This window comes from Schistocerca nitens, chromosome 2 (assembly GCF_023898315.1).
Source record: "Schistocerca nitens isolate TAMUIC-IGC-003100 chromosome 2, iqSchNite1.1, whole genome shotgun sequence".
NCBI classification, from domain to species: domain Eukaryota; kingdom Metazoa; phylum Arthropoda; class Insecta; order Orthoptera; family Acrididae; genus Schistocerca; species Schistocerca nitens.
Window position 1 is genome coordinate 102,222,454 of NC_064615.1, and position 25,647 is coordinate 102,248,100.

At 46.8% G+C, this 25,647-nt stretch overlaps 1 protein-coding gene across 1 annotated transcript in view; it reads right to left on the reverse strand.

Moving 5' to 3' along the window:
* Window positions 1–25,647, reverse strand: part of LOC126235765 (uncharacterized) — a 716,416-nt gene that overhangs the window by 131,325 nt on the left and 559,444 nt on the right. Inside the window, exons 5-6 of the mRNA XM_049944564.1 lie at window positions 21,177–21,346; window positions 13,460–13,631 (exon numbers count right to left, since the gene is read on the reverse strand). Coding sequence (XP_049800521.1) covers window positions 13,460–13,631; window positions 21,177–21,346 — 342 coding nt within the window. The remainder of the gene's footprint in view (window positions 1–13,459; window positions 13,632–21,176; window positions 21,347–25,647) is intronic.

The following is a 25,647-nucleotide window of genomic DNA, read 5'->3' on the forward strand; positions in this document are numbered from 1 at the left end:
CCCTCTCGCAGTGTCCGGAGCAAGTATGGTGGGTCTGACACACCGGTGTCAATGTGTTCTTTTTTCCATTTCCAGGAGTGTATTTTTTCCACTGGCGAGAAACGTATTCCCGATTTTTGGACTTATGCGAACGAACGACATTGTGCCATTGTCTGTAATCCGAAACATAGGCAATACTGTTCCAACTTCCTATGGAGTTTTTTCTACGAGCCGTCATGCAGTTGGAATGGCCCTGAAATGAACAGCTGATCTCATGAACTATTTCTGATTTTTTGATACTACGATCCCCAACGATATTCCCCTTTATTTGGAGAAGACATCTATGGATTTCTCCACGGCTACGGGCGGACTTATATACGGGCAGCTTTATGGACTTCACTCCACAGGTTCGGGCCAAAACAAGACAGATCATTTTATCTGTGGCATACATTTGTTACCCTCCCACTCCTCTTCTTTCCATCTACATCTACATGGATACTCTGCTAATCACATTAAGTGCCTGGCAGAGGGTTCATCGAACAACCTTCACAATTCTGTATTATTCCAATCTCGTATAGCGCGCGGAAAGAATGAACACCTAAATCTTTCCGTACGAGCTCTGATTTCCCTTAATTTATCGTGGTGATCGTTTCGTCCTATGTAGGTCGGTGTCAACAAAATATTTTCGCATTCGGAGGAGAAAGTTGGTGAATGGAATTTCGTGAGAAGATTCCGTCTCAACGAAAAACGCCTTTCTTTTAATGATTTCTAGCCCAAATCCTGTGTCATTTCTGTGACACTCTCCCCCTTATTTCACGATAATACAAAACGTGCTGCCTTTCTTTGAACTTTGTCGATGTACTCCGTCAGTCCCACCTGGTAAGGATCCCACACTGCGCAGCAGTATTCTAAAAGAGGACGGACAAGCGTAGTGCAGGCAGTCTCCTTAGTAGGTCTGTTACATTTTCTAAGTGTCCTGCCAATAAAAGGCAGCCTTTGGTTAGCCTTCTCCACAACATTTTCTATGTGTTCTTTCCAATTTAAGTTGTTCGTAATTGTAATACCTAGGTATTTAGTTGAATTTACGGCTTTTAGTTTAGACTGATTTATCGTGTAACCGAAGTTTAACGAGTTCCTTTTAGCACTCATGTGGACGACCTCACACTTTTCGTTATTTAGGGTCAACTGCCACTTTTCGCACCATTCAGGTATTTTTTTCTAAATCGTTTTCCGGTTTGTTTTGATCTTCTGATGACTTTATTAGTCGATAAACGACAGCGTCATCTGCAAAAAACCGAAGACGGCTGCTCAGATTGTCTCCAAAATCGTTTGTATAGATAAGAAACAGCAAAGGGCCTGTCACCCTACCTTTGGGAATGCCTGAAATCACTTCTGTTTTACTCGATCACTTTCCGTCAATTTCTATGAACTGTGGCCTCTCTGACAGGAAATAGCAAATCCAGTCATATAACTGAGACGATATTCCATAAGCTCGCAATTTCACTACGAGCCGCTTGTGTGGTGCACTGTCAAAAGCCTTCCGGAAATCCAGAAATACGGAATCTATCTGAAAACCCTTGTCAATAGCACTCAGCACTTCATGTGAATAAAGAGCTAGTAGTGTTTCACAGGAACGATGTTTTCTAAACCCATGTTGACTGTGTGTCAATAGACCGTTTCCTTCTAGGTAATTCATAATGTTCGAATACAATATGTGTTCCAAAATCCTGCTGCATATCGATGTTAACGATATGGGCCTGTAATTTAGTGGATTACTCCCGTTGTCCGTTTTAAATACTGGTATGACCGGTGCAACTTTCCATCTTGGAGTACGCATCTTTCGTCGAGCGAACGGTTGTATATGATTGTTAAGTATGGAGCTAATGCATCAGCATACTCCGAAAAGAACCTAATTGGTATACAGTCTGGACCGGAAGACTTGCTTTTATTGAGTGAGTTGAGTGGCTTCAGTACTCCTCAGTTTAGGTAGAACTGTTGGGCTTGGCTTAGTCATGGGTTGGTTGGTTGGTTTGGGGAAGGAGACCAGACAGCGTAGTCATCGGTCTCATCGGAGTAGGGAAGGATGGGGAAGGAAGTCGGCCGTGCCCTTTCAGAGGAACCATCCCGGCATTTGCCTGAAGTGATTTAGGGAAATCACGGAAAACCTAAATCAGGATGGCCGGACGCGGGATTGAACCGTCGATTAGTCATGGGCCAACGCCCGTAATGGTGCACATATTTTTGTTTTTAGGGTCCAAGTGCGGGTCGCAAATAGAGATCTTTTTATAGGTTACGTTATAGTCAGGAAAATGAGGGAGACAAGTTATAATAATAATAATAATAAGAAGAAGAAGAAGAAGAAGAAAAAGATGGCGCAGTGGTCAGCGCATCTTCCTAGTAAGCAGGAGAGACGGGCTCGAATCCTGATCCGGCACAAACTTTCAACCCCGCCCATTGATTTAAATCAGTGCTCACTCGCAGCCAATGTCTGTAGTTCCTCTGTATCTTGATTATTACAATTACTGTTCTGCTAACTTACATTTTCGATAGATATGCAGTATCTCTAGCTTTTCTTCATTGGTGTGCATTGCACACACAGACACTTTCAACCCCAGGTACCTGCACTGTTTGCTAGTATAGGAGAGTTAAAGTCAGTTGCGTGTTACGTTTCTAATAAAGCCGTGTTTACGTAAACAGTGCACTGTGATACGTATTTGAACAGATCTTAACAGGACGAATTGGATTGGTTCAAATGGCTCTGAGCACTATGGGACTTCTGAGGTCATCAGTCCCCTATAATTTAGAACTACTTAAACCTAACTAACCTAAGGACATCACACACATCCATGCCCGAGGCAGGATCCGAACCTGCGACAGTAGCGGTCGCGCGGTTCCAGACTCTAGCGCCTAGAACCGTTCGGCCACATCGGCCGGTGAGGAAGTGGATTACAGAAGAAAAAAACGTGAAGTGCTACTTAAAAAAGACATACTGATGTCATACCCTCGTAAAAAACAGAGTTACAAGAAAGGCAGTCAAGCTGTACAACAGTTGCTTGATGTAATTTTTATTTTGCTTGTGGACAAAAAGTTATTTCTAGATAAATGGGACAACTTGTGTGTGTAAATGTAGAAGCAGTTGCTTTTAGAAATGCAAGAGTACTGGAAGACCAAGGGTGTCACTGAAGTTCAAATGGTTCAAATGGCTCTGAGCACTATGGGACTTAACATCTATGGTCATCAGGCCCCTAGAACTTAGAACTACTTAAACCTAACTAACCTAAGAACAGCACACGACACCCAGCCATCACGAGGCAGAGAAATTCCCTGACCCCGACGGGAATCGAACCCGGGAACCCGGGTGTGGGAAGCGAGAACGCTACCGCACGACCACAAGATGCGGGCTGTCACTGAAGTACGGTCAGCGGTTCCGAAGTGCACAGTTTCGGTAGCAAAACCGAGTCACTATCGACAGTTGGTCTGACACGCTGGCATTTCCAATTTGTGCCATAGTGATAGAGCTGCTACAGTCATCATGCGAACTGGATGAGTCTGTCTGTGCATTTGGCCAGAACGTGCCCGTGTGGAATACTTGGCTAAGCAGACGCGGCAGCGAGGCAGCGAGATAACGCTGGTGCAGCGGGGGACCGTGCAGACTGCACGCGGTGGAGGCACGCGACTTCCCCGAGGCCACGCCCACCGCCACGGCCACCTGTCCTCTGCCCGTCGCGGCAGCCTGGCCACGCCCTCGCATCGCATGCGTTCTGCGATTTCCAGCCGCGCTCTGGCGCGAACGCGACTGCGGCTTCTGTACCATTGCGAACTCGTGACAGTGCCAGCGTTGAGTAAATGCACGCACTAGCTGGGGCGTGTTTCTACACTACTGGCCATTAAAATTGCTACACCACGAAGATGACGTGCGACAGACGCGAAATTTAACCGACAGCAAGAAGATGCTGTGATATGCAAATGATTAGCTTTTCAGAGCATTCACACAAGGTTGGCGCCTGTGGCGACACCTACGACGTGCTGACATGAGGAAAGTTTCCAACCGATTTCTCATACACGAACAGCAGTTGACCAGCGTTGTCGGGTGAAACGTTGTTGTGATGCCTCGTGTAAAGAGGAGAAATGCGTACCATCACGTTCCCGACTTTGATAAAGGTCGGATTGTAGCCTATCGCGATTGCGGTTTATCGTATCGCGACATTGTTGCCCGCGTTGGTCGAGATCCAATGACTGTTAGCAGAATATGGAATCGGTGGGTTCAGTAGGCTAATACGGAACGCTGTGCTGGATTCCAACGGCCTCGTATCAATAGCAGTCGAGATGACAGGCATCTTATCCGCATGGCTGTAACGGATCGTGCAGCCACGTCTCGATCCCTGAATCAACAGATGGGGACGTTTGCAAGACAACAACCATCTGCACGAACAGTTCGACGACGTTTGCAGCAGCATGGACTGTCAGCTCGGAGACCATGACTGCGGTTACCCTTGACGCTGCCGTCCGTAGTGGCCGTGCGGTTCTAGGCGCTACAGTCTGGAGCCGAGCGACCGCTAAGGTCGCAGTTTCGAATCCTGCCTCGGGCATGGATGTGTGTGATGCCCTTAGGTTAGTTAGGGTTAATTAGTCCTAAGTTCTAGGCGACTGATGACCTCAGAAGTTAAGTCGCATAGTGCTCAGAGCCATTTGAACCAACCCTTGATGCTGCATCACAGACAGGAGCGCCTGCGATGGTGTACTCAACGACGAACCTGGGTGCATGGATGGCAAAACGAAATTTTTTCGGATGAATCCAGGTTCTGCTTACAACATCGTGATAGTCGCATCCGTGTTTGGCGACATCGCGGTGAACGCACATTGAAAGCGTGTATTCGTCATCGCTATACTGGCGTATCACCCGGCGTGATGGTATGGAGTGCCATTAGTTACACGTCTCGGTCACCTCTTGTTCGCATTGACGGCACTTTGAACATTGGACGTTACATTTCAGATGTGTTACGACCCGTGGCTCTACCCTTCATTCGATCCCTGCGAAACCGTAAATTTCAGCAGGATAATGCACGACCGCATGTTGCAGGTCCTGTACGGCTAGCACATTCTCCAGATCTCTCACCAACTGAAAACGTCTGGTCAAAGGTGGCCGAGCAACTGGCTCGTCACAATACGCCAGTCACTACTCCTGATGTACTGTGGTATCGTGTTGAAGCTGCATGGGCAGTTGTACCTGTACACGCCATCCAAGCTCTATTTGACTCAATGACCACGCGTACTGTTTGACTCAATGACCACGCGTATCTAGGTCGTTATTACGGCCAGAGTAGGTTGTTCTGGGTACTGATTTCTCAGGATCTATGCAGCCAAATTGCGTGAATATGTAATCACATGTCAGTTCTAGTATAATATATTTGCGCAATGAGTACCCGTTTATCATCTGCATTTTTTCTTGGTGTAGCAATTTTAATGGCCAGTAGTGTACTAATTAGAACAATGTGGGGATCTAATCCCGTACCATATTCGGATTTTTACTGGGCCTGGATATATCTTGCGGGTATGGCCGTACTCTTCATCAACAGATTGCCTAAATTGGAGATGAATGATGCAAAGAACCTGCTAATTATTTTCTGCAGCATTCGTGATGTACGCTATCCAGCTGTCGCGAAGCTGGGTCATTTGAGCCGGCTCGGTTGGCCGAGCGGTTCTAGGCGCTACAGTCTGGAACCGCGCCCCCGCTACGGTCGCAGGTTCGAATCTTGCCTCGGGCATGGATATATGTGATGTCCTTAGGTTAGTTAGGTTTAAGTTGTTCTAAGTTCTAGGGGACTGATGACTTCAGATGTTAAGTCCCATAGTGCTCAGAGCCATTTGAACCATTTTTTTGTGGGTCATTTGCGAAACCAACGTTAAATGCTTCAGCCCTTGCATTACGGACCGAGGTGGCGCATCCGGAACGACGACGGTTCAAATCCGCGTCCAGTCATCCAGGTTTAGGTTTTCCGTGATATTCCCAAATCGCTCCAGGCAAATGCCGAAATGATTCCTTTGAAAGGGCGCGGCGGAATTCCATCCTCGTCCTTGAAACATTCCGAGCTTGTCTGCCGTCTCTAATGACCTCGATGTCGACGGGACGTGGAACCGTCATCTTCCCTCCTTCCTACATCTTGTATTTGCCTACAGCTGACCTCGTGTCAGACCTAGTATCAGACGGATGCCATATTTCTTGACTTCCGGAAAGCGTTTGAGTCGGTGCCCCACTGCAGACTCCTAACTAAGGGGCTGTTCCCGAGTATATGAGTGGCTCGAAGACTTCTTAAGCAATAGAACCCAGTACGTTGTCCTCGATGGTGAGTGTTCATCGGAGGTGAGGGTATCATCTGGAGCGCCCCAGGGAAGTGTGGTAGGTCCGCTGTTGTTTTCTATCTACATAAATGATCTTTTGGATAGGGTAGATAGCAATGTGCGGCTGTTTGCTGATGATGCTGTGGTGTACGGGAAGGTGTCGTCGTTGAGTGACTGTAGGAGGATACAAGATTACTTGGACAGAATTTGTGATTGGTGTAAAGAATGGCAGCTAACTCTAAATATAGATAAATGTAAATTAATGCAGATCAATAGGAAAAAGAATGCTGTAATGTTTGAATACTCCATTTGTAGTGTAGCGCTTGACACAGTCACGTCGATTAAATATTTGGGCGTAACATTTCAGAGCGATATGAAGTGGGACAAGCATGTAACGGCAGTTGTGGGGAAGGCGGATAGTCGTCTTCGGTTCATTGGTAGAATTTTGGAAGATGTCGTTCATCTGTAAAGGAGACCGCTTATAAAACGCTAATACGACGTATTCTCGAGTACTGCTCGAGCGTTTGGGATCCCTACCAGGTCGGATTGAGGGAGGACATAGAAGCAATTCAGAGGCGGGCTGCTAGATTTGTTACTGGTAGGTTTGATCATCACGCGAGTATTACGGAAATGCTTCAGGAACTCGGGTGGGAGTCTCTAGAGGAAAGGAGGCGTTCTTTTCGTGAATCGCTAATGAGGAAATTTAGAGAACCAGCATTTGAGGCTGACTGCAGTACAATTTTACTGCCGCCAACTTATATTTCGCGGAAAGACCACAAAGATAAGATAAGAGAGATTAGGGCTCGTACAGAGGCATATAGGCATTCATTTTTCCCTCGTTCTCTTTGGGTGTGGAACAGGGAGAGAAGATGCTAGTTGTGGTACGGGGTACCCTCCGACACGCACCTATGGTGGATTGCGGCGTATGTATGCAGATGTAGATGTAGTTCGCTATGGTTAAACACAAATGACATCGTCGGAGGTTCGAGTCCTCCCTCGGGCATGGGTGCGTGTGTTGTCCTTAGCGTAAGTTAGTTTAAGTTAGATTAAGTAGTGTGTAAGCCTAGAGGAATTCGTAGCGGGCCGCATCAAACCAATCAGAAGACTGATGCCCCCCCCCCCCCCCCCGCCCGAATTAAAGGCCTAGGGATCGTTGACCTCAGCAGTTTGGTCCCACAGGAACTTACCATAACCACAAATAATATCGAAATTTTGACGTTACGTAAGCATACTGGAAAAAATGTTCATCATTATCAGGAGACAGCGTAAGATCTTCTTCAGCTACTAATTTATAGCATTCTGGAAGTAATGACTTCTGCAACTATTCTGGTTAACCAAGTTATGAAATAAATTGCAGAAAACTATCAAAGTTACAATATTAATTTCCTTTGTTACTTTATGACTAGTTTTGAGCCTAAGCTCATTATCAAATCGTCCAATAAGCTATTCGATAAGGTACATTACGACAGCCACATGAATGTACATTGTAGCTAAATACATCTTTCGTACAAAGCAGTAAAATGCATCTTTAGGATATAGCAGTACACGGCTGAACTTCATTTATTTATTACTGGTTCAGGACGTGTGAGGGAAGGAGGAGGTGCACAGCGGGAGGAGGAGCAGTAGATGCACAGAGAAAGTGTAGAGGAGGAGACTGACGGAGAGAGGGTGAAGAGGGGATGAACATAGAAAGGGAAGAGGAGGAGAGTAGCAGATGGGTAAACAGAGGAGAAAGAAGAGGTTGACAGAGTGTGGGGGTGGAGCAGGTCGACAGAGAGAAAGGGAAAAGAAGGAATTGGACAGAGAGGAGGGCAGAGGAGATAGATAGAGAGAGAGAGAGGGAGGAGGGAATGGGCTAATAGAACTGGAATAAATACATAGCAGGTCAACGCCTGGTACTCAGTTAGTGTAATATTAAGTTTTGTAACTAGTGTACTCGGAACTGAAGTAGTCTCTTCACCACAATAAAATTCGCTATCGTACTTTCTCTTATTACTATACATGAACCAGACCATGTATTTTAGGCAAGTGACACCACTGTCCAGTGTCTGGGGCGTCTGAACAGGCTCGGTTCTGGACTGTTGTTAGGGATGATCTAGGAAAGCTCAGCGCGAAGTCATAGTACAGACATCGTTTACAGTACTTGGACAGTTGAATAGCTATCAATCTTACAGTGAAGCATCGTTAGCTAACGAACGACATTTACCGTTTCTACCCAGTATTGAGGACGCCTGTTCTGCTACCGTACAGCACTGCAGGGGGACTTCCCCTTCACGGCACGGTACTGTTGCCTGGGGATTTCCCTGGATTCGACGACGCAGTCGTATTAAGGCTCCCCTGCTAGTTCCACTATTGCTGATCTCCTCTCAGTCCAGCTCTCTCGTAATTAAACGCGAATCCCAAATGGCATCCACGAGAGAGCCATGAGTGTCTTCGTAAAACGCACAGTCACGCAAATGTCTAGTGTGCTCTAATTAGAAAAAAAAATACCAGGAAAGGTTTGAGCCGGAAGCGAAACTTGAATTGCGCCACAAGTCACCAAACGAATCCGTAAAAAGGTTTTAAAAATATTTGTGAAAACTTCTCCATTAACTGAAAGATTGAGCATTAGTTCTCCTTCATCCCGCCTCCACCCCCCCCCCCCCCAACCCCCCCCCCCTCCCCAACCTGCCAGGAAAAGGTCAATGCGACAGCTTTTAGAGACTGATTTACATTATGCTGGAGGTAAAAAAAGAAAATGCAGCGACTTTAATCTCTTCGACCCAAGCATGGACTGTGGGAACAACTCTTGGAGTACTGTCGATACACTTCCGACACCTCTGTGCGATAAATCAAGCTAACCAGTTAATCATTTGTAAAGACCTGCTTGCTAGGCCGGGACTCAAGTTCGGATGCCTGTATTACGTGACCAGTACTCTTGAAGGCTGAGCCATCCGCACACACCTGACGAATCGGGTCAAAACTTTAACTTGCTACTAATTCCTTTGCATGATTTTCGAATTTCTTTGAGGCATCGCACAGCTAGACTGCAGTTCGAGGATGCATCGCATAGCAGGAAGTTAAGACTTAACGACGGCTTCAGGAAGAGGCTGTGCAAACGAGCCTCGAATTACAGACGTCTTGAAAGCAAAAGTCAAAGTTGTCAATCACCAAGGACAGTGGACGCCTACTGCTAAGGATATTGGTCTAGATATAACTATGAAAGGAGAAGTAACAACATTCGGAACTGCTGAACGTTACTGGAATTGTTTTGAAACGCGAATCGCATAGGTCAGTCATTATTGCACTGTTTATAAGATCATGGGAATAAACCGCATATAACTGCATATTGAATGCTTTTGTCCTGACACTCATCCGACGATGGTCACTTTGCGTCCTGTTGCCTGGACCCAGTGACAGTCACTATGTGGCCTGCGAGGGGAGAAGAGTCGATGGCGTAAAGTTTCTCATTCCCAGAATTATTGGTCTCCAGACACTGCATTAATGACTTACGTTAAACCGCAAATATTTTCGCAAGACTGGATATAGTGGACATGGCGATGTTAAGTATAACGGTGTTCTCGGAATCCTTTGAGAAGAGTTAGTCTTTGTATCGGCAGCAGCTTTCGCCCTCTTCTTGTGTATCTTCGCAATCGGCAACACAAACATGACGCTGCACTCTACATACTCTCATTACAGTCACGGACAGTAAACACGTGCACTTACGATGGCGCATGGCTGAAAGATTAGTGATAAACACGTCGCAATGTAGGAAAAGAAAGAAACGGCGACTGGATATATTGTACCTCTCCGTGTTTCTGAGCTGACAATAACAGAGGACCTTAAAATCCTAAAATAAACGACGTTTCGGTCGTCTTACAGCGAACTTTCTCAGGGCGTAGTATTTTAGCATTTCAAGTATTTTATGAGATTAAATGGCAGGATACCCAGGAGGTTTTTTTCTGTGATTGACACTGGATACTATGTATTTATAATAGCACAGGACTTCAATTTTGCCATATCTGTTGGTCTGTCTTGACACTAATGTTTTAATCGAGATGAAAACAGAATGCCTCTTGCTCATTGAACTCGTGATCAGGACGCGTTAGTACATGCGTCGGGTCGTGGACATTGACCTATTGAGTGGTGACTGCTCAGAAAGACCACTGGCCGGAGAAACTGTTGTGCTGTCTTATCAAATAGGTTCGCTTCGGAGTCGAAAAGCGAAATTAACTGCTTGTCACCTGTGGTTTGGTGGAATTTTGTTGTGTAAGAAAACACGGAATTTATTGATACTGTTACCATAAATAACAGCCGGTGGCCCCTTTTCCATTTCGATATAACTCACATGTACCATTGTTAGACACATATGAAATCAGTTGTTCTTTGCCGTCGGGTGGCTTGAGTGACAGCATAGCGCCTATCCCGAGTAGCGAAACATCTATTGGCGTAAATGTGTCTAGGCACGAAGAAGACTTCACACACTTTTTTATCTTCACGAACTCTCATCGCAGGGATATTGTCCTTCAATGTAGGCTGACGTGGGGCTCAGAACATTTTTGGTCAGTATATGGCAGTATATGAAAGCTTTTACGAAAAGAACTACGTTTAATTTTACTCACTAAGTTTATTAAATTAAAATTTCGGATGTGTTGCTCCTGGATGGACCCAGTGACGATCATGAGGTCATCTAGATGTTCACAGCCTGTGTTAGTCCCTGTATAAGCCACTCTAAGTATTTTTGTAACATTGTGGAAGTACTTGCACATAAAAAGGTAGTCTAATATATTGATTACCATAAAAAGTTTTGATTTTGCTTCTAATGGTAATTACAGACAAGCGTCAGCTAAATATATCCTAGACAAGACCTCCATGATAATTTTGCCAGCGACGTTTCCGGACGTGGAATTCAATAAACACTTCAATTCGATGAAGTGCTGGTGAGTCCTTTACGTACCACTGCAACGGTACCTGCTAATATCATAATTTACTTTCTTTTCTGTTCACGAAAAGATTGGTGAATACATGCCTCTATAAGAGACCTAACTATAGTAGAGGAGGTAATATGTCAGCTTTAGGGTACAGCACTGGTACCAGCAAATGACCAACTTACATTAAATGAGAAAATTCGGGAAAAGTGTAGAACAGATTCAAAGACACAAGAGTCTGGTGAATAGACAATGGAGAAAAGAGGAGCAATCGATCACGAAATCCGCCGTTTTATTACAGCAGCTCTAGATTTAAAATATTACATAGTCATATTCAGTGTATATAACAACAGTTGACGTCTGTCCAAAGCATGCTAGATTTCTGTATACTCTACATCAACCAATATTGTTTACTATGTGGACACATTGGACTAATGTCATCTGTTGTTGTGTACGCTGAAGATGACTATGTAGTAGTCGAAATCTAGAGCTGCTGTAATAAAACGATGGATTTCGCGATCGATTGCTGTTCTTTTCTCCGGCGTCTATATTCAATGGTTGCTGCACACAACGGGATCATATGGATTCCACTCTGATTCCTCTAGAGAATGTTGCTAACCTGTTTGGGTTTGTCACAAGAACAGATTAAGCATAAAGATCCCTCAGAATAAAGTAAGAGAGAGAAGAATTCTTACTAAAACGTGTAAACGTTCTTTTCGAATACTGTCCGCGAGTGGGCAAGAAAAGGAACAGATTAATACCGTTACGAACGTACGTCATTTACTAAAACACTGCCTCGTATAGACGCTTTATTCTGAGATAAGATAAGAAGAGAAGCTTTTTAAATTTGGTTTTACGAGGTGCGTTCCATAAGCAATGCAACACATTTTTTTATCAGTTTAGTTTTATTGTGGATTCCAATACACCCATTCCAATTACCATATTATTGCCTACTCTTTAGGCTAGAAAACCCCATTTTTCAACATAATCTCCTTTCAATACGACGGCCTCGATCCACCTTACATGGTACCACTCTACTGGTCGCACCGAGCGAGGTGGCGCAGTGGTTGACACTGGACTCGCATTCGGGAGGACGACGGTTCAATCCCGCGTCCGGCCATCCTGATTTAGGTTTTCCGTGATTTCCCTAAATCGCTCCAGGCAAATGCCGGGATGGTTCCTTTCAAAGGGTACGGCCGACTTCCTTCGCCGTCCTTCCATAATCTGATGAGAGCGATGACCTCGCTGTCTGGTCTCCTTCCCCAAAACAACCAACCAACCATCTACTGGTCGACGTCGGAGCCAAAGTCCCGCTGCATCAGTATCCTCCCCATCATCCACGTACTGCTTCCCGCAGAGTGCATCCTTCATTGGGCCAAACAGATGGAAGTCGGAATGTCCGATATCCGGACTGTAGAATGGCGAGGAAGAAAATTTCAGTGCAGTTTTGTGAGCTCCTCTTGGGTGCACCACCAACAGAGACGTCCAGTTGTGCAGCGAGGTATTTGTGATGCGTCGATCACCTCGAATGAGAGTGTCCGCACGTTTCAACGTTGTGGGAATCACAGCTGTGTGAGGCACGCCGGCTCGTGGGAGGTCGGACGGGTTTGCGTCACCTTGTTGCGATTATGACAGACGCCTCATCCGACGATTCACCGTGTTTTTGTTCGGTGGTTTGGTTTACCGCCAGAAGAAACTCAATGTCAGGCATTCTGAAGCCTACGTTTAGCGCTGCCACCAATCAGAACTTCACGAAACTATGGGGGCTGAAGCGGAAATATTCGACGTGTCCCACAGTAAATTCCTCATTTCTCAAACGAAACTGGCCGAAAAAAAAAATATTTTGCATTCCGTACTGAACGCCACTCGTTCATAAGATTGCTGTAAAGTAGATGGGTAGATCAGATAACAAATGATTCAAATTGGGGAGAAAGGAGGTTTATGCCACAACTTGAATGCAACAAGAGGTCAGTCGTGGGACGGATCCTGAGGCTCTAAGGAGTAGCTAATTTGGTAAAGGAAGACAGTGTAGGGAGTGAAAACTGTAGAAGGAGACTGGGGCGTGAACGCAGAATGCAGGTACAAAAGGATGGGGGATGCAGTGGTCATGCAGAGGTCTGCTCAGGAGTGCTTCATGAAACCGGCCCTCAGAGCGATGACTACAACGCCACCATTCAACTTCTGGGCTCTGAGGGTTTGTGAATGAAATGGGGGCGCTTGGGCTGCGTACGTACTTGGCGAGATCCGCGCGGTACTTCCTCTTGGTGGGCGCGGCGGGCGCCATGCGCTCCAGGTCGGCCTTGACGCGCCAGCAGCAGCGCGCCGTCAGAGCGAACAGCACCACGTTCACCAGCAGCTGCGCGCCCACCGGCGCCGAGAACACCTCCAGGTACTCCGTCCTGCCCTCTGCGGACACACACGCCATCCGTCACGTAGGCTCAGAAATGGGAACACGTGCTTCAGGTGGCAAACGGTATGACAAGGCAATATTACGTTCTTTAAATTTATCCACGCTGTATGGGATTGGTTGAGGTCACCCGATGATGGCAGCGACCTGCCGAAACATGCTGTGCTAATAAATACACTACTGGCCATTAAAATTGCTACACCAAGAAGAAATACAGATGATAAACGGGTATTCATTGGACAAATATATTATACTAGAACTGACATGGGATTACATTTTCACGCAATTTGGGTGCATAGATCTTGAGAAATCAGTACCCAGAACAACCACCTCTGGCCGTAATAACGGCCTTGATACGCCTGGGCATTGAGTCAAACAGAGCTTGGATGGCGTGTACAGGTACAGCTGCCCATGCAGCTTCAGCACGATACCACAGTTCATCAACAGTAGTGACTGGCGTATTGTGACGAGCCAGTTGCTCGGCCATCGTTGACCAGACGTTTTCAATTGGTGAGAGATCTGGAGAATGTGCTGGCCAGGACAGCAGTCGGACATTTTCTGTATCCAGAAAGGCCCGTACAGGACCTGAAACATCCGGTCGTGCATTATCCTGCTGAAATGTAGGGTTTCGCAGGGATCGAATGAAGGGTAGAGCAACGGGTCGTAACACAACTGAAATGTAACGTCCACTGTTCAAAAGCCGTCAATGCGAACAAGAGGTGACCGAGACGTGTAACCAGTGGCACCCCATATCATCATGCCGGGTGATACGCCAGTATGTCGATGACGAATACACGCTTCGAATGTCCGTTCACCGCGATGTCGCCAAACACGGATGTGACCATCATAATGCTGTTAACAGAACCTGGATTCATCCGAAAAAATGACGTTTTGCCATTCGTACACCCAGGTTCGTCGTTGAGTACACCGTCGCAGGCGCTCCTGTCTGTGATGCAGCGTCAAGGGTAAACCACAGCCATGATCTCCGAGCTGATAGTACACGCTGCTGCAAACGACGTCCAACTGTTCGTGCAGATGGTTGTTGTCTTGCAAACGTCCCCATCTGTTGACTCAGGGATCGAGAGGTGGCTGCACGATCCGTTACAGCCATGCGGATAAGATGCCTATCATCTCGGCTGCTAGTGATACGAGGCCGTTGGGATCCAGCACGGCGTTCCGTATTACCCTCCTGAACCCACGGATTCCATATTCTGCTAACAGTCATTGGATCTCGACCAACGCGAGCAGCAATGTCGCGATACGATAAACCGCAATCGCGATAGCGTACAATCCGATCTTTGTCAAAGTCGGAAGCGTGATGGTAGGCATTTCTCCTCCTTACTCGAGGCATCACAACAACGTTTCTCCAGGCAACGCCGGTCAACTGCTGTTTGTGTATGAGAAATCGGTTGGAAACGTTCCTCATGTCAGCACGTTGTAGGTGTCGCCACCGGCGCCAACCTTGTGTGAATGCTCTGAAAAGCTAATCATTTGCATATCACAGCATCTTCTACCTGTCGGTTAAATTTCGCGTCTGTAGTACGTCATCTTCGTGGTGTAGCAATTTTAATGTCCTGTAGTGTAGATCTGGCAAGATGTAATTTATTCAATGAGACAATAAGTGAAATTACTGATCTGACAATGAAACAAAAATGAATTAATACAGAATAATACAGACCCATCACCAGCGGAAGTCTCTGGACAATTAATAACCGAAATGTCAGCCACTAAACCAGCGGCAGTGCATTAAAGTTTATAAATTGTCAACTGAGTACAAGAAAAGAAAGGGCAATGCTGACAATCGGGATGTTATGAAAAAGGAGGACATCGACGTTTATCATCTCCACTATTAATTAATAACATCAGTGATTATTCGGCCCGTTATCTTCAGAAGTAAAGAAATACACTCATGCTCATAAATTAAGGATAGTGCTGATACATGGTGAAACAAAGCTCTGTTGGGCGGTTTGCGGGTTTAAATCACCTCGGGGTACGACCATGCCGTGCATTTGACCTGCGGTTGTCGTACGGTGGCGCTGGCAGCAGTCCACATACGCAGAGGTATGTTGGTGCACATCAGAGTACGGTGCAGCGAGTAAGTGTGAATACGTTTCCAGACTTGCTAATGGTGACTGTGTGTTGAAAATAGCTCAAAGAATTGATGACGTTATGAGGGTAGAATACTAGGGCGACTGGAGGCTGGTCAAACACGGCAGGTCGTAGCACGGGCACTCCGTGTGCCACAATGTGTAATCTCAAGATTATGGCAACGATTCCAGCAGATAGGAAACGTGTCTAGGATCTACAGTATGGAACGTCCACAGTGTACAACACCACAAGAAGACCGATATCTCACCATCAGTGCCAGCAGACGGCCACGGATTACTGCAGGTATCCTCGCTCGGGACCTTACCGCAGCCACTGGAACTGTTGTCTCCAGACACACAGTTACAGACGACTGAACAGACATGATTTATTCGCCCGGAGACCTGCAAGGTGCATTCCACTGACCCCTGGTCACAGGAGAGCCCGTAAAGCCGGGTGTCAAGAACACAGTACATGGTGATCGGAACAGTGGTCCCAGGTTATGTACACGGACGAGTCCTGGCGTAGTCTGAACAGTGATTCTCGCCGGGTTTTCATCTGGCGTGAACCAGGAACCAGATACCAACCCCATAATGTCCTTGAAAGGGACCTTTATGAAAGTCGTGGTTTGATGGTGTGGGGTAGTATTATGATTGGTGCACTTACATCCCTGCATGTGTTTCACAGAGGAACTGTAACAGGTCAGGTGTATCGGGACATCATTTTGCACCAGTGTGTCCGCCTTTTCAGGGGTGCAGTGGGTCCCACCTTCCTCCTGATGGATGATAACCCATGGCATTACCGAGCTGCCATCGTGGAGGAGTACTTTGAAACAGAAAATATCAATCGAATGGAGTGGCCTGCCTGTCCTCCAGACCCGAACTCCGTCGATTCTCTCAGTCAACGTATCGCTACGCGTCTTCAAACCTCTAGGACACTTCAGGAGCTCCGACAGGCACTGGTGCAAGAACGGGAGCCTATACCCCAGCAGCTGCTCGACCACCTGATCCTGAGTATGCCAACCCGGTTGTGCGGTCTGTATACGTGTGCATGGTGATCATATCCCATACTGATGTCGGGGTACATACGCAGGAAACAGTGGCGTTATGAAGCACATGTTTTTCGGGACGGTTTTCTCAACTTATCACCAATACCGTGGACTTACAGATCTGTGTCGTGTGTGTTCCCTATGTGCCTATGCTATTAGCGCCAGTTTTGTGTAGTGCCACGTTGTGTGGCACCACATTCTACAATTATCCTTAATTTATGAGCGTGAGTGTAGAATAAGAATGCTCGTGCTGCGCCCCTTAATTTGCACACTGCACAGATACCAGGAATCACCGTGAATTCAACCGTTCTATCAAAAACATCCCCCTCCAAATTATTCCTCGCTTCTGCGCCAGTCTCTCGCATTGTAGTGCCGTCTTACGACCGTTGGAGTACGTGCGTGGCGGCCGACGATGCGCCGCTGAGCTCTGCCGGAGTGACGCATTGCCAGCTGCAGTGGCGATGCTTGCAGACTGCGCGCGCCATTGTAGCCGACGCCCTTGCGAATGAAAAATTTAAGACTCAAAACACTAACGGCCAATTCACTTGCCGTCCTCGGAATACTATTGTCCAGTCCTCCTGTCTCTGGCTTACGGTCTAAACTTGGGGCAACGCTCACGTTTCTCCCTCGCGGGCAATCGTAGGGCAGCCCCGAAACGCCATTCAGTTGCTGCAAATTATCATGAACCTTTGCATCCCACCAAGTGTTAACTTTGGACTAGCCAATCAGCGCGTTATGCACGAAGCAGCAACCGGCTGGCCCGATTCCCAGAGCGTGGCAGTCGTTCGCCCTGCTCGTAAAATTTCTGGAGACAGGAACGATAAATTTTAAGGGTCTACATCCTCATGGAACAGTCTGAGTCTGTATTCCCCAGAGTACGCTGGAGACGATATTATTTTGACTAGCGAGTGGTGTCCCGCTGCCTCCCAGTAGAATGTTTGTTTGCTCTCGAGGTCAGCTAACCTAACGGGGATGGCTTTCCTCGCCCTGCCCCCGTGTTCAGGTACACTGTTGTGAGAACTGCGTTTCGCCGAAGCTAGAACAAAACGTCCATTTCTGTTTCGGCTATAACCGACTTAGCCATTGGCCGCTGAGCGTCAGATTCTTCGTATCTCGCCAGGAGGACGCCAGCTGAAGGAAATAATGAAGTCCCTTCTGCGTCAGACCAGTGAGAACTGCGATTTCTGGGGACCCCACAAGTAGCTCCAGGAACCGAACCATATGCAGAAACGTTAGACAGAAAAACAAGCTAAAGAAGGTATGTAATCAAGATGATATCAACTAAAGCACCCATCGAATCTCGTAACCAGTCATGTTTCATGTCACCATTAAAACTGGTATTGAATTGTTTACACGTAATATAGTTGCACGTTGAGTAAAAAATGTGTGGAGAAGGCCAAGACGAGGCCGACGCTTCACAATATTTATCATCACGACGTGTTTCGGCAGCATACTGCCATCAGCAGGTGCATTCATCTAGAGTGTGATGAGATTAATTACATTAACAAAACTTAGTTAGTTAGCTAGTTTCACGTCCCATTGACCACTTTTACAATTAATTTAGGGGTTGAGAGTACAAGTGGTAAAAGCGCTTTCTGAAGCTAACTGACTCAATGACTGCCAGAGCTAAACGGTTATTTATAAATTATGTGAGTTACTATCGAAATATCAGATTTTTTTTTCTAATGACGTGTTAGTCTGCGCATAGTTGTAAGTGTGCTTAGATATTGTAGTGGCACTGCATTGTTTTTTTATAATATATTAAAAATTCTTATAGTCCTTGCATCTTAAAAGTTTTTCGAGTAAAACACAAAAAAGTGCACAAGCATTTTATTTATTGTGCTGTATTTTGAAGACTTTTTTCGTACAACTCATGATGTACATAGTTCAATACATGTTCTCTATAAGAAAAGGATAGGTGAGTAATTAATCAGAACTAACACTTCGAAAAAAATACGTAAATAGTAAATAAAATTAAAAACGAAAACGAAAATACACTCCTGGAAATTGAAATAAGAACACCGTGAATTCATTGTCCCAGGAAGGGGAAACTTTATTGACACATTCCTGGGGTCAGATACATCACACGATCACACTGACAGAACCACAGGCACATAGACACAGGCAACAGAGCATGCACAATGTCGGCACTAGTACAGTGTATATCCACCTTTCGCAGCAATGCAGGCTGCTATTCTCCCATGGAGACGATCGTAGAGATGCTGGATGTTGTCTTGTGGAACGGCTTGCCATGCCATTTCCACCTGGCGCCTCAGTTGGACCAGCGTTCGTGCTGGACGTGCAGACCGCGTGAGACGACGCTTCATCCAGTCCCAAACATGCTCAATGGGGGACATATCCGGAGATCTTGCTGGCCAGGGTAGTTGACTTACACCTTCTAGAGCACGTTGGGTGGCACGGGATACATGCGGACATGCATTGTCCTGTTGGGACAGCAAGTTCCCTTGCCGGTCTAGGAATGGTAGAACGATGGGTTCGATGACGGTTTGGATGTACCGTGCACTATTCAGTGTCCCCTCGACGATCACCAGTGGTGTACGGCCAGTGTAGGAGATCGCTCCCCACACCGTGATGCCGGGTGTTGGCCCTGTGTGCCTCGGTCGTATGCAGTCCTGATTGTGGCGCTCACCTGCACGGCGCCAAACACGCATACGACCATCATTGGCACCAAGGCAGAAGCGACTCTCATCGCTGAAGACGACACGTCTCCATTCGTCCCTCCATTCACGCCTGTCGCGACACCACTGGAGGCGGGCTGCACGATGTTGGGGCGTGAGCGGAAGACGGCCTAACGGTGTGCGGGACCGTAGCCCAGCTTCATGGAGACGGTTGCGAATGGTCCTCGCCGATACCCCAGGAGCAACAGTGTCCCTAATTTGCTGGGAAGTGGCGGTGCGGTCCCCTACGGCACTGCGTAGGATCCTACGGTCTTGGCGTGCATCCGTGCGTCGCTGCGGTCCGGTCCCAGGTCGACGGGCACGTGCACCTTCCGCCGACCACTGGCGACAACATCGATGTACTGTGGAGACCTCACGCCCCACGTGTTGAGCAATTCGGCGGTACGTCCACCCGGCCTCCCGCATGCCCACTATACGCCCTCGCTCAAAGTGCGTCAACTGCACATACGGTTCACGTCCACGCTGTCGCGGCATGCTACCAGTGTTAAAGACTGCGATGGAGCTCCGTATGCCACGGCAAACTGGCTGACACTGACGGCGGCGGTGCACAAATGCTGCGCAGCTAGCGCCATTCGACGGCCAACACCGCGGTTCCTGGTGTGTCCGCTGTGCCGTGCGTGTGATCATTGCTTGTACAGCCCTCTCGCAGTGTCCGGAGCAAGTATGGTGGGTCTGACACACCGGTGTCAATGTGTTCTTCTTTCCATTTCCAGGAGTGTACATTGATAGAATAAAATCGCAACACCAGAAGACAATTAATATAGAGACAATTTTGGGAATACAATTGTCTAGGTAACATATGTAAGCGATTAACCTTGCAAGATCAAAGGTTAATTTAAACGCGAGATAAGCCATTACAAATGTGAAATGATTGTAAGTTAATAATAGGTGTAACTGCCAGAATGTTGCATACAAGCATGAAACCGTGCATGCATTGTGTTGTCCAGGAGCCGGATATCTACCATGTTAACAAATTTCTCTTCTTCAGAAACTCTTTTCTTGCCATTACCAATCTACATTTTATGTCCTCTCTACTTCGGCCATAATTAGTTATTTTGCTGCCCAAATAGCAAAACTCAGCCATTACTTTGTCTCGTTTTCTAACCTCATTCCCTCAGCTTCTTATATCCTCCTTTCAAGACGTTGTCCATTCCATTCAACTGCACTTCCAAGTCCTATGCTGTCTCTGAAAATTGCAATGCCATCGGCAAATATCAAAGTTTTTATTTTTTCTTCCTGGACTTTAATTCCTGCTCCGAATTTTTCTTAGGTTTCCTTTGCTGCTTGCTTAATGTACAGATTGAATAACATCGGGGATATGTTACGACCTTGTCTCACTCCTTTCCCAACCACTGCTTCCCTTTCATGCCCTCAACTCTTATAACTTCGTCTGGTTTCTGTACAAGTTGTAAGTAGCCTTTCGTTCGCTATATTTCACGCTCCTTTCAGATCTTCAAAGAGAGTATTCAAGTCAACATTGTCAAAAGGTTTCTCTGAGTCTACAAATGCTGTAAACATAGGTTTGCCTTTCCTTAACCTATCGTCTAAGAGAAGTCGTAGGGTCAGTATTGCCTCGCGTGTTCCTACTTTTCTCCGGAATCCAAAAAAGAACTTCCACGAGTTCGGCTTCCACCAGTTTTCCATCCTTCTGTAAATAATTCGTTTTAGTATTTTTGAAGCATTAGTAGAATGTAGGTGGAGTTAGGACTTACGCTGGATGAAGCAGGAGACGCGGCCTAGGCCGAACATCCTGCCGGTGGCGCTGAGGTAGTAGGCGACGCCGGTGATGACGGTGGGCACGCCCCACGCGTACAGGGAGTACAGCGTGAACAGCCGGCGGGTCCTGCTGCGGCGCGAGCTCTCCCGCGAGCTGCGCACCGCCCTGCACACCAAACACCGGACACTTCAGCGAACTACACTGTGCTCGTGGCATTCTCTGTAAAGTGTTGAGACACTGCAAGACAACAAGTAAGGCGATGACATTTCGGAATTAGCAAATACACTGAGGTGACAAGTCATCGGATAGCGATATGTAAATATACACTACTGGCCATTAAAATTGCTACACCAAGATGAAATTCAGATGATAAACGGGTATTCATTGGACAAATATATTGTACTAGAACTGACATGTGATTACATTTTCACGCAATTTGGGTGCATAGATCTTGAGAAATCAGTACCCAGAACAACCACCTCCCGCCGTAATAACGGCCTTGATACGCCTGGGCATTGAGTCAAACAGAGCTTGGATGGCGTGTACAGGTACAGCTGCCCATGCAGCTTCAACACGATACCACAGTTCACCAACAGTAGAGACTGGCGTACTGTGACGAGCCAGTTGCTCGACCACCATTGACCACACGTTTTCAATTGGTGACAGATCTGGAGAATGTGCTGGCCAGGGCAGCAGTCGAACATTTTCTGTATCCAGAAAGGACCGTACAGGACTTGCAACATGCGGTCGTGCATTACCCTGCTGAAATGTAGGGTTTCGCAGGGATCGACTGAAGGGTAGAGCCACGGGTCGTAACACATCTCAAATGTAACGTCCACTGTTCAAAGTGCCGTGAGTGCGAACAAGAGGTGACCGAGACGTGTAACCAATGGCACCCAATACCATCACCCCGAGTAATACGCCAGTATGGCGAGGACGAATACACGCTTCCAATGTGCGTTCACCGCGATGTCGCCAAACACGGATGCGACCATCATGATGCTGTAAACAGAACCTGGATTCATCCGAAAAAATGACGCTTTGCCATTCGTGCACGCAGGTTCGTCGTTGAGTACACCAGCGGAGGCGCTCCTGTGTTTGATGCAGCCTCAAGGGTAACCGCAGCCATGGTCTTCGAGCTGATAGTCCATGCTGCTGGAAACTTCGTCGAACTGTTCGTGCAGATCGTTGTTGTCTTGCAAACGTCCCCATCTGTTGGCTCAGGGGTCGAGACGTGACTGCACGATCCGTTACAGCCATGCGGATAAGATGGCTGTCATCTCGACTGCTAGTGATACGAGGCCGTTAGGATCCAGCACGGCGTTCCGTATTACCCTCCTGAACCCAGCGATTCCATATTCTGCTAACAGTCACTGGATATCGACGAATATGAGCAGCAATGTCGCGATACGATAAACCGCAATTGCTATAGGCTACAATCCGACCTTTGTCAAAGTCGGAAACGTGATGGTACGCATCTCTCCTCCTTACACGTGGCATCACAACAACGTTTCACCAGGCAACGCCGGTCAACTGCTATTTGTGTATGAGAAATCGGTTGGAAACTTTCCTCATGTCAGCACGTTGTAGGTGTCGCCACCGGCGCCAACCTTGTGTGAATACTCTGAAAAGCTAATCAGTTGCATATCACAGCATCTTCTTCATGTCGGTTAAATTTCGCGTCTGTAGCACGTCATCTTCGTGTTGTACCAATTTTAATGGCCAGTAGTGTAGAAGTGATATGTACTGAACCAAGCAATCATTTGAAGGCGCAGTTTCATCAGTGTCGGATCCAAACGAAACGTAGAGGTGACGTTGCGTTCCTCTACTGCACAATCACGTGACGTGACGTTACGCATTACCTCCAGTGCGAATATATCAGAGTCCTCAGGTGGTGAAATTTTTATTTCGGTGTTGCGAGAGAACTGGGAGTGTATGTCGACTTCCCATGAACATTAACTAATTGTAGAGTGACGTGTCCGCGATAGTAATACGAGCTGTGACACGGTGTTTCTCGCCTGCAGACGGAGGCTGGCGCCGTGATGTGGGACGGCCGTGACGTGGCCTCTAAAACGGTCAGCACACCGCGGCCGCGAGCAGCCCGTCACGTCCGAGCCTGAGGCAGCGTGTGAACCTAGTCACGGAGTCAGGTGGCGAATGGCGCTTTGTTTATGTGCTCACTGGAACAGAGCGCGAAGGCCAGACGAACATCGCAACGCAGTCAACGAAGGGGAGGGCAGGGCAGCGAAGAAAATACCGGGTGGTTATAATTAAACTTTCCCTACTTAACACGTTATAACACGGAAACTAACTGTCGTACAAGGACCAAACTTGGTGGCATTAATATCAGGGATACGGGGAAGAGAAATAATGCAGAATCAATTCAATTGAAACACTTTTAATGTGCTTCATACGCCCGCTAAACCCGCTGGGCAGAACTGGTGTTTAGGAATGTGGAAAAGGCCAAATAATATGTCGTTCAGTTCCACTCAAAGCTGTAATTTATTGTAATAATTTAATAACACCTTTAAATCAAAACGGCACATAGCCGAACCTTTACAACTACGAGTTTCAAAATGCAGTTCTTTCACGGCTGAAGGCCTCCAAACAAGAAATCTTAAAAATCAACCTTTACAACTACGAGTTTCAAAATGCAGTTCTTTCACGGCTGAAGGCCTCCAAACAAGAAATCTTAAAAATCAACAAGATAAAAATGCAGTTAAAATAGCCTCAAGGCAAAAGTAGATCGAACAAACATATCAAGGTGCAATACGAACAGCTGAAGGCCACAATTAAATTTCAAAATTTTAAAATATATTACCATAATCTTTTAAGGCAGAAGGCCGCAATGTCTTCACTTAAGGGGAAATTTTGAGAATAAGGCTTTAAGCGGCTGAAGGACCACAGTTGATTTTCCAAAAATTCAAAAATATCTTAACCTTTAAATTTTCAATGGCTGAACGAACACTAAATGAAAAGCAACGCAACGACAATAACTAAATTTAAGAATAATGTTTTAAGCGGCAGAAGACCCACAATTGAAATACATAAATTGATTTACATAAAAGACAATAAATTTTTTTTTCTTTTAAAACATTGGCTATAATAGTTTACTCACAGACCATTAAACACCCATGAAAAGGACAGCACAGAAAACGGCACTCAGACGCCTCCAGGGAGGTAGGGGGTGGGCCCGCCCTCCAAACATTAATGTTCACTTAGGTGAGAACCGAGCGAGGTGGCGCAGTGGTTAGACACTGGACTCGCATTCGGGAGGACGACGGTTCAATCCCGCGTCCGGCCATCCTGATTTAGGTTTTCCGTGATTTCCCTAAATCACTCCAGGCAAATGCCGGGATGGTTCCTCTGAAAGGGCACGGCCGACTTCCTTCCCCATCCTTCCCTAATCCGATGAGACCGATGACCACGCTGTCTGGTCTCCTTCCCCAAAACCAACCAACCAACTTAGGTGAGACAGGTAGTGGGCCCAACTACACTTGATCCGTCGGTAACCCATCCAAGAGACAGTCACAGACCGGCCGATCAAACGACTTGCTCGGCCCAGTCGGTACATAAAAACTCAAACACCAAACTCTTACGGACGTAATTATCCACAATGAAATATGTATTAAGCTGTCAAAACTACACACCATGTTGGACAGCGACAACAGGTGAGGAAAGGAAGCTGCCTGAAATTACGTTAGTGGCCAGGGCAGGTAACCGGAATACTAACGGTCACAAGGCAGAAGATTCCGCTGGTACACTTGAAATTGAAGTAAGGTAATATAGTTAACTTCACCGAAAAGGAACACTGCCTGAATTTACGTCAGTGGCCATGGCAGGTAACCAGAACACTAACGGCCACAAGGCAGAAAATTCTTCTGGTGAACTTGAATTGTAGTGAACCAATATAGTTAACTCCACCACACGGCGGCTCGATTTCACCTCTACAAACACTCGGTGTTGCTCACAGGGAAAGCTCCTCAACAACGAATCACCGAAACGAACGACACAACATGAACGGACGTGACTTGGGTACTTAACACACCACTCAACTTTGACGTCCTGGGTCGGTGAGCCACGAAGCTCGTAGCGATCGGTCAGCTCCATACATGCTCCGACACCACGCAGGGACCACCAGCGGACCCAGCCGACTGCACCGCATGGAGATCCTCCCTGGTCCGCACCAACCGAGCGACTCCCGCAGACCCCCTAGCCGGAAACTATATGCACAAGACCAGAGATAGTACACGGTGCGAATATCGATATACATCGCAGCTGCCACACGTAGAAGGAGGGAGAACCATGGCATCACCACAACAACGGCGGGAAACCGAACACAGATAGACAGCCAAGTTCAAGAAAACGCATAGTTCGGAGTGAGCACGGCTCAGTGCTGCTACGGTACATCATACCATTTCAAAAGGGGCTCAATATGGCGTCCGTCAGTCTCCAGAAGAGTCTGA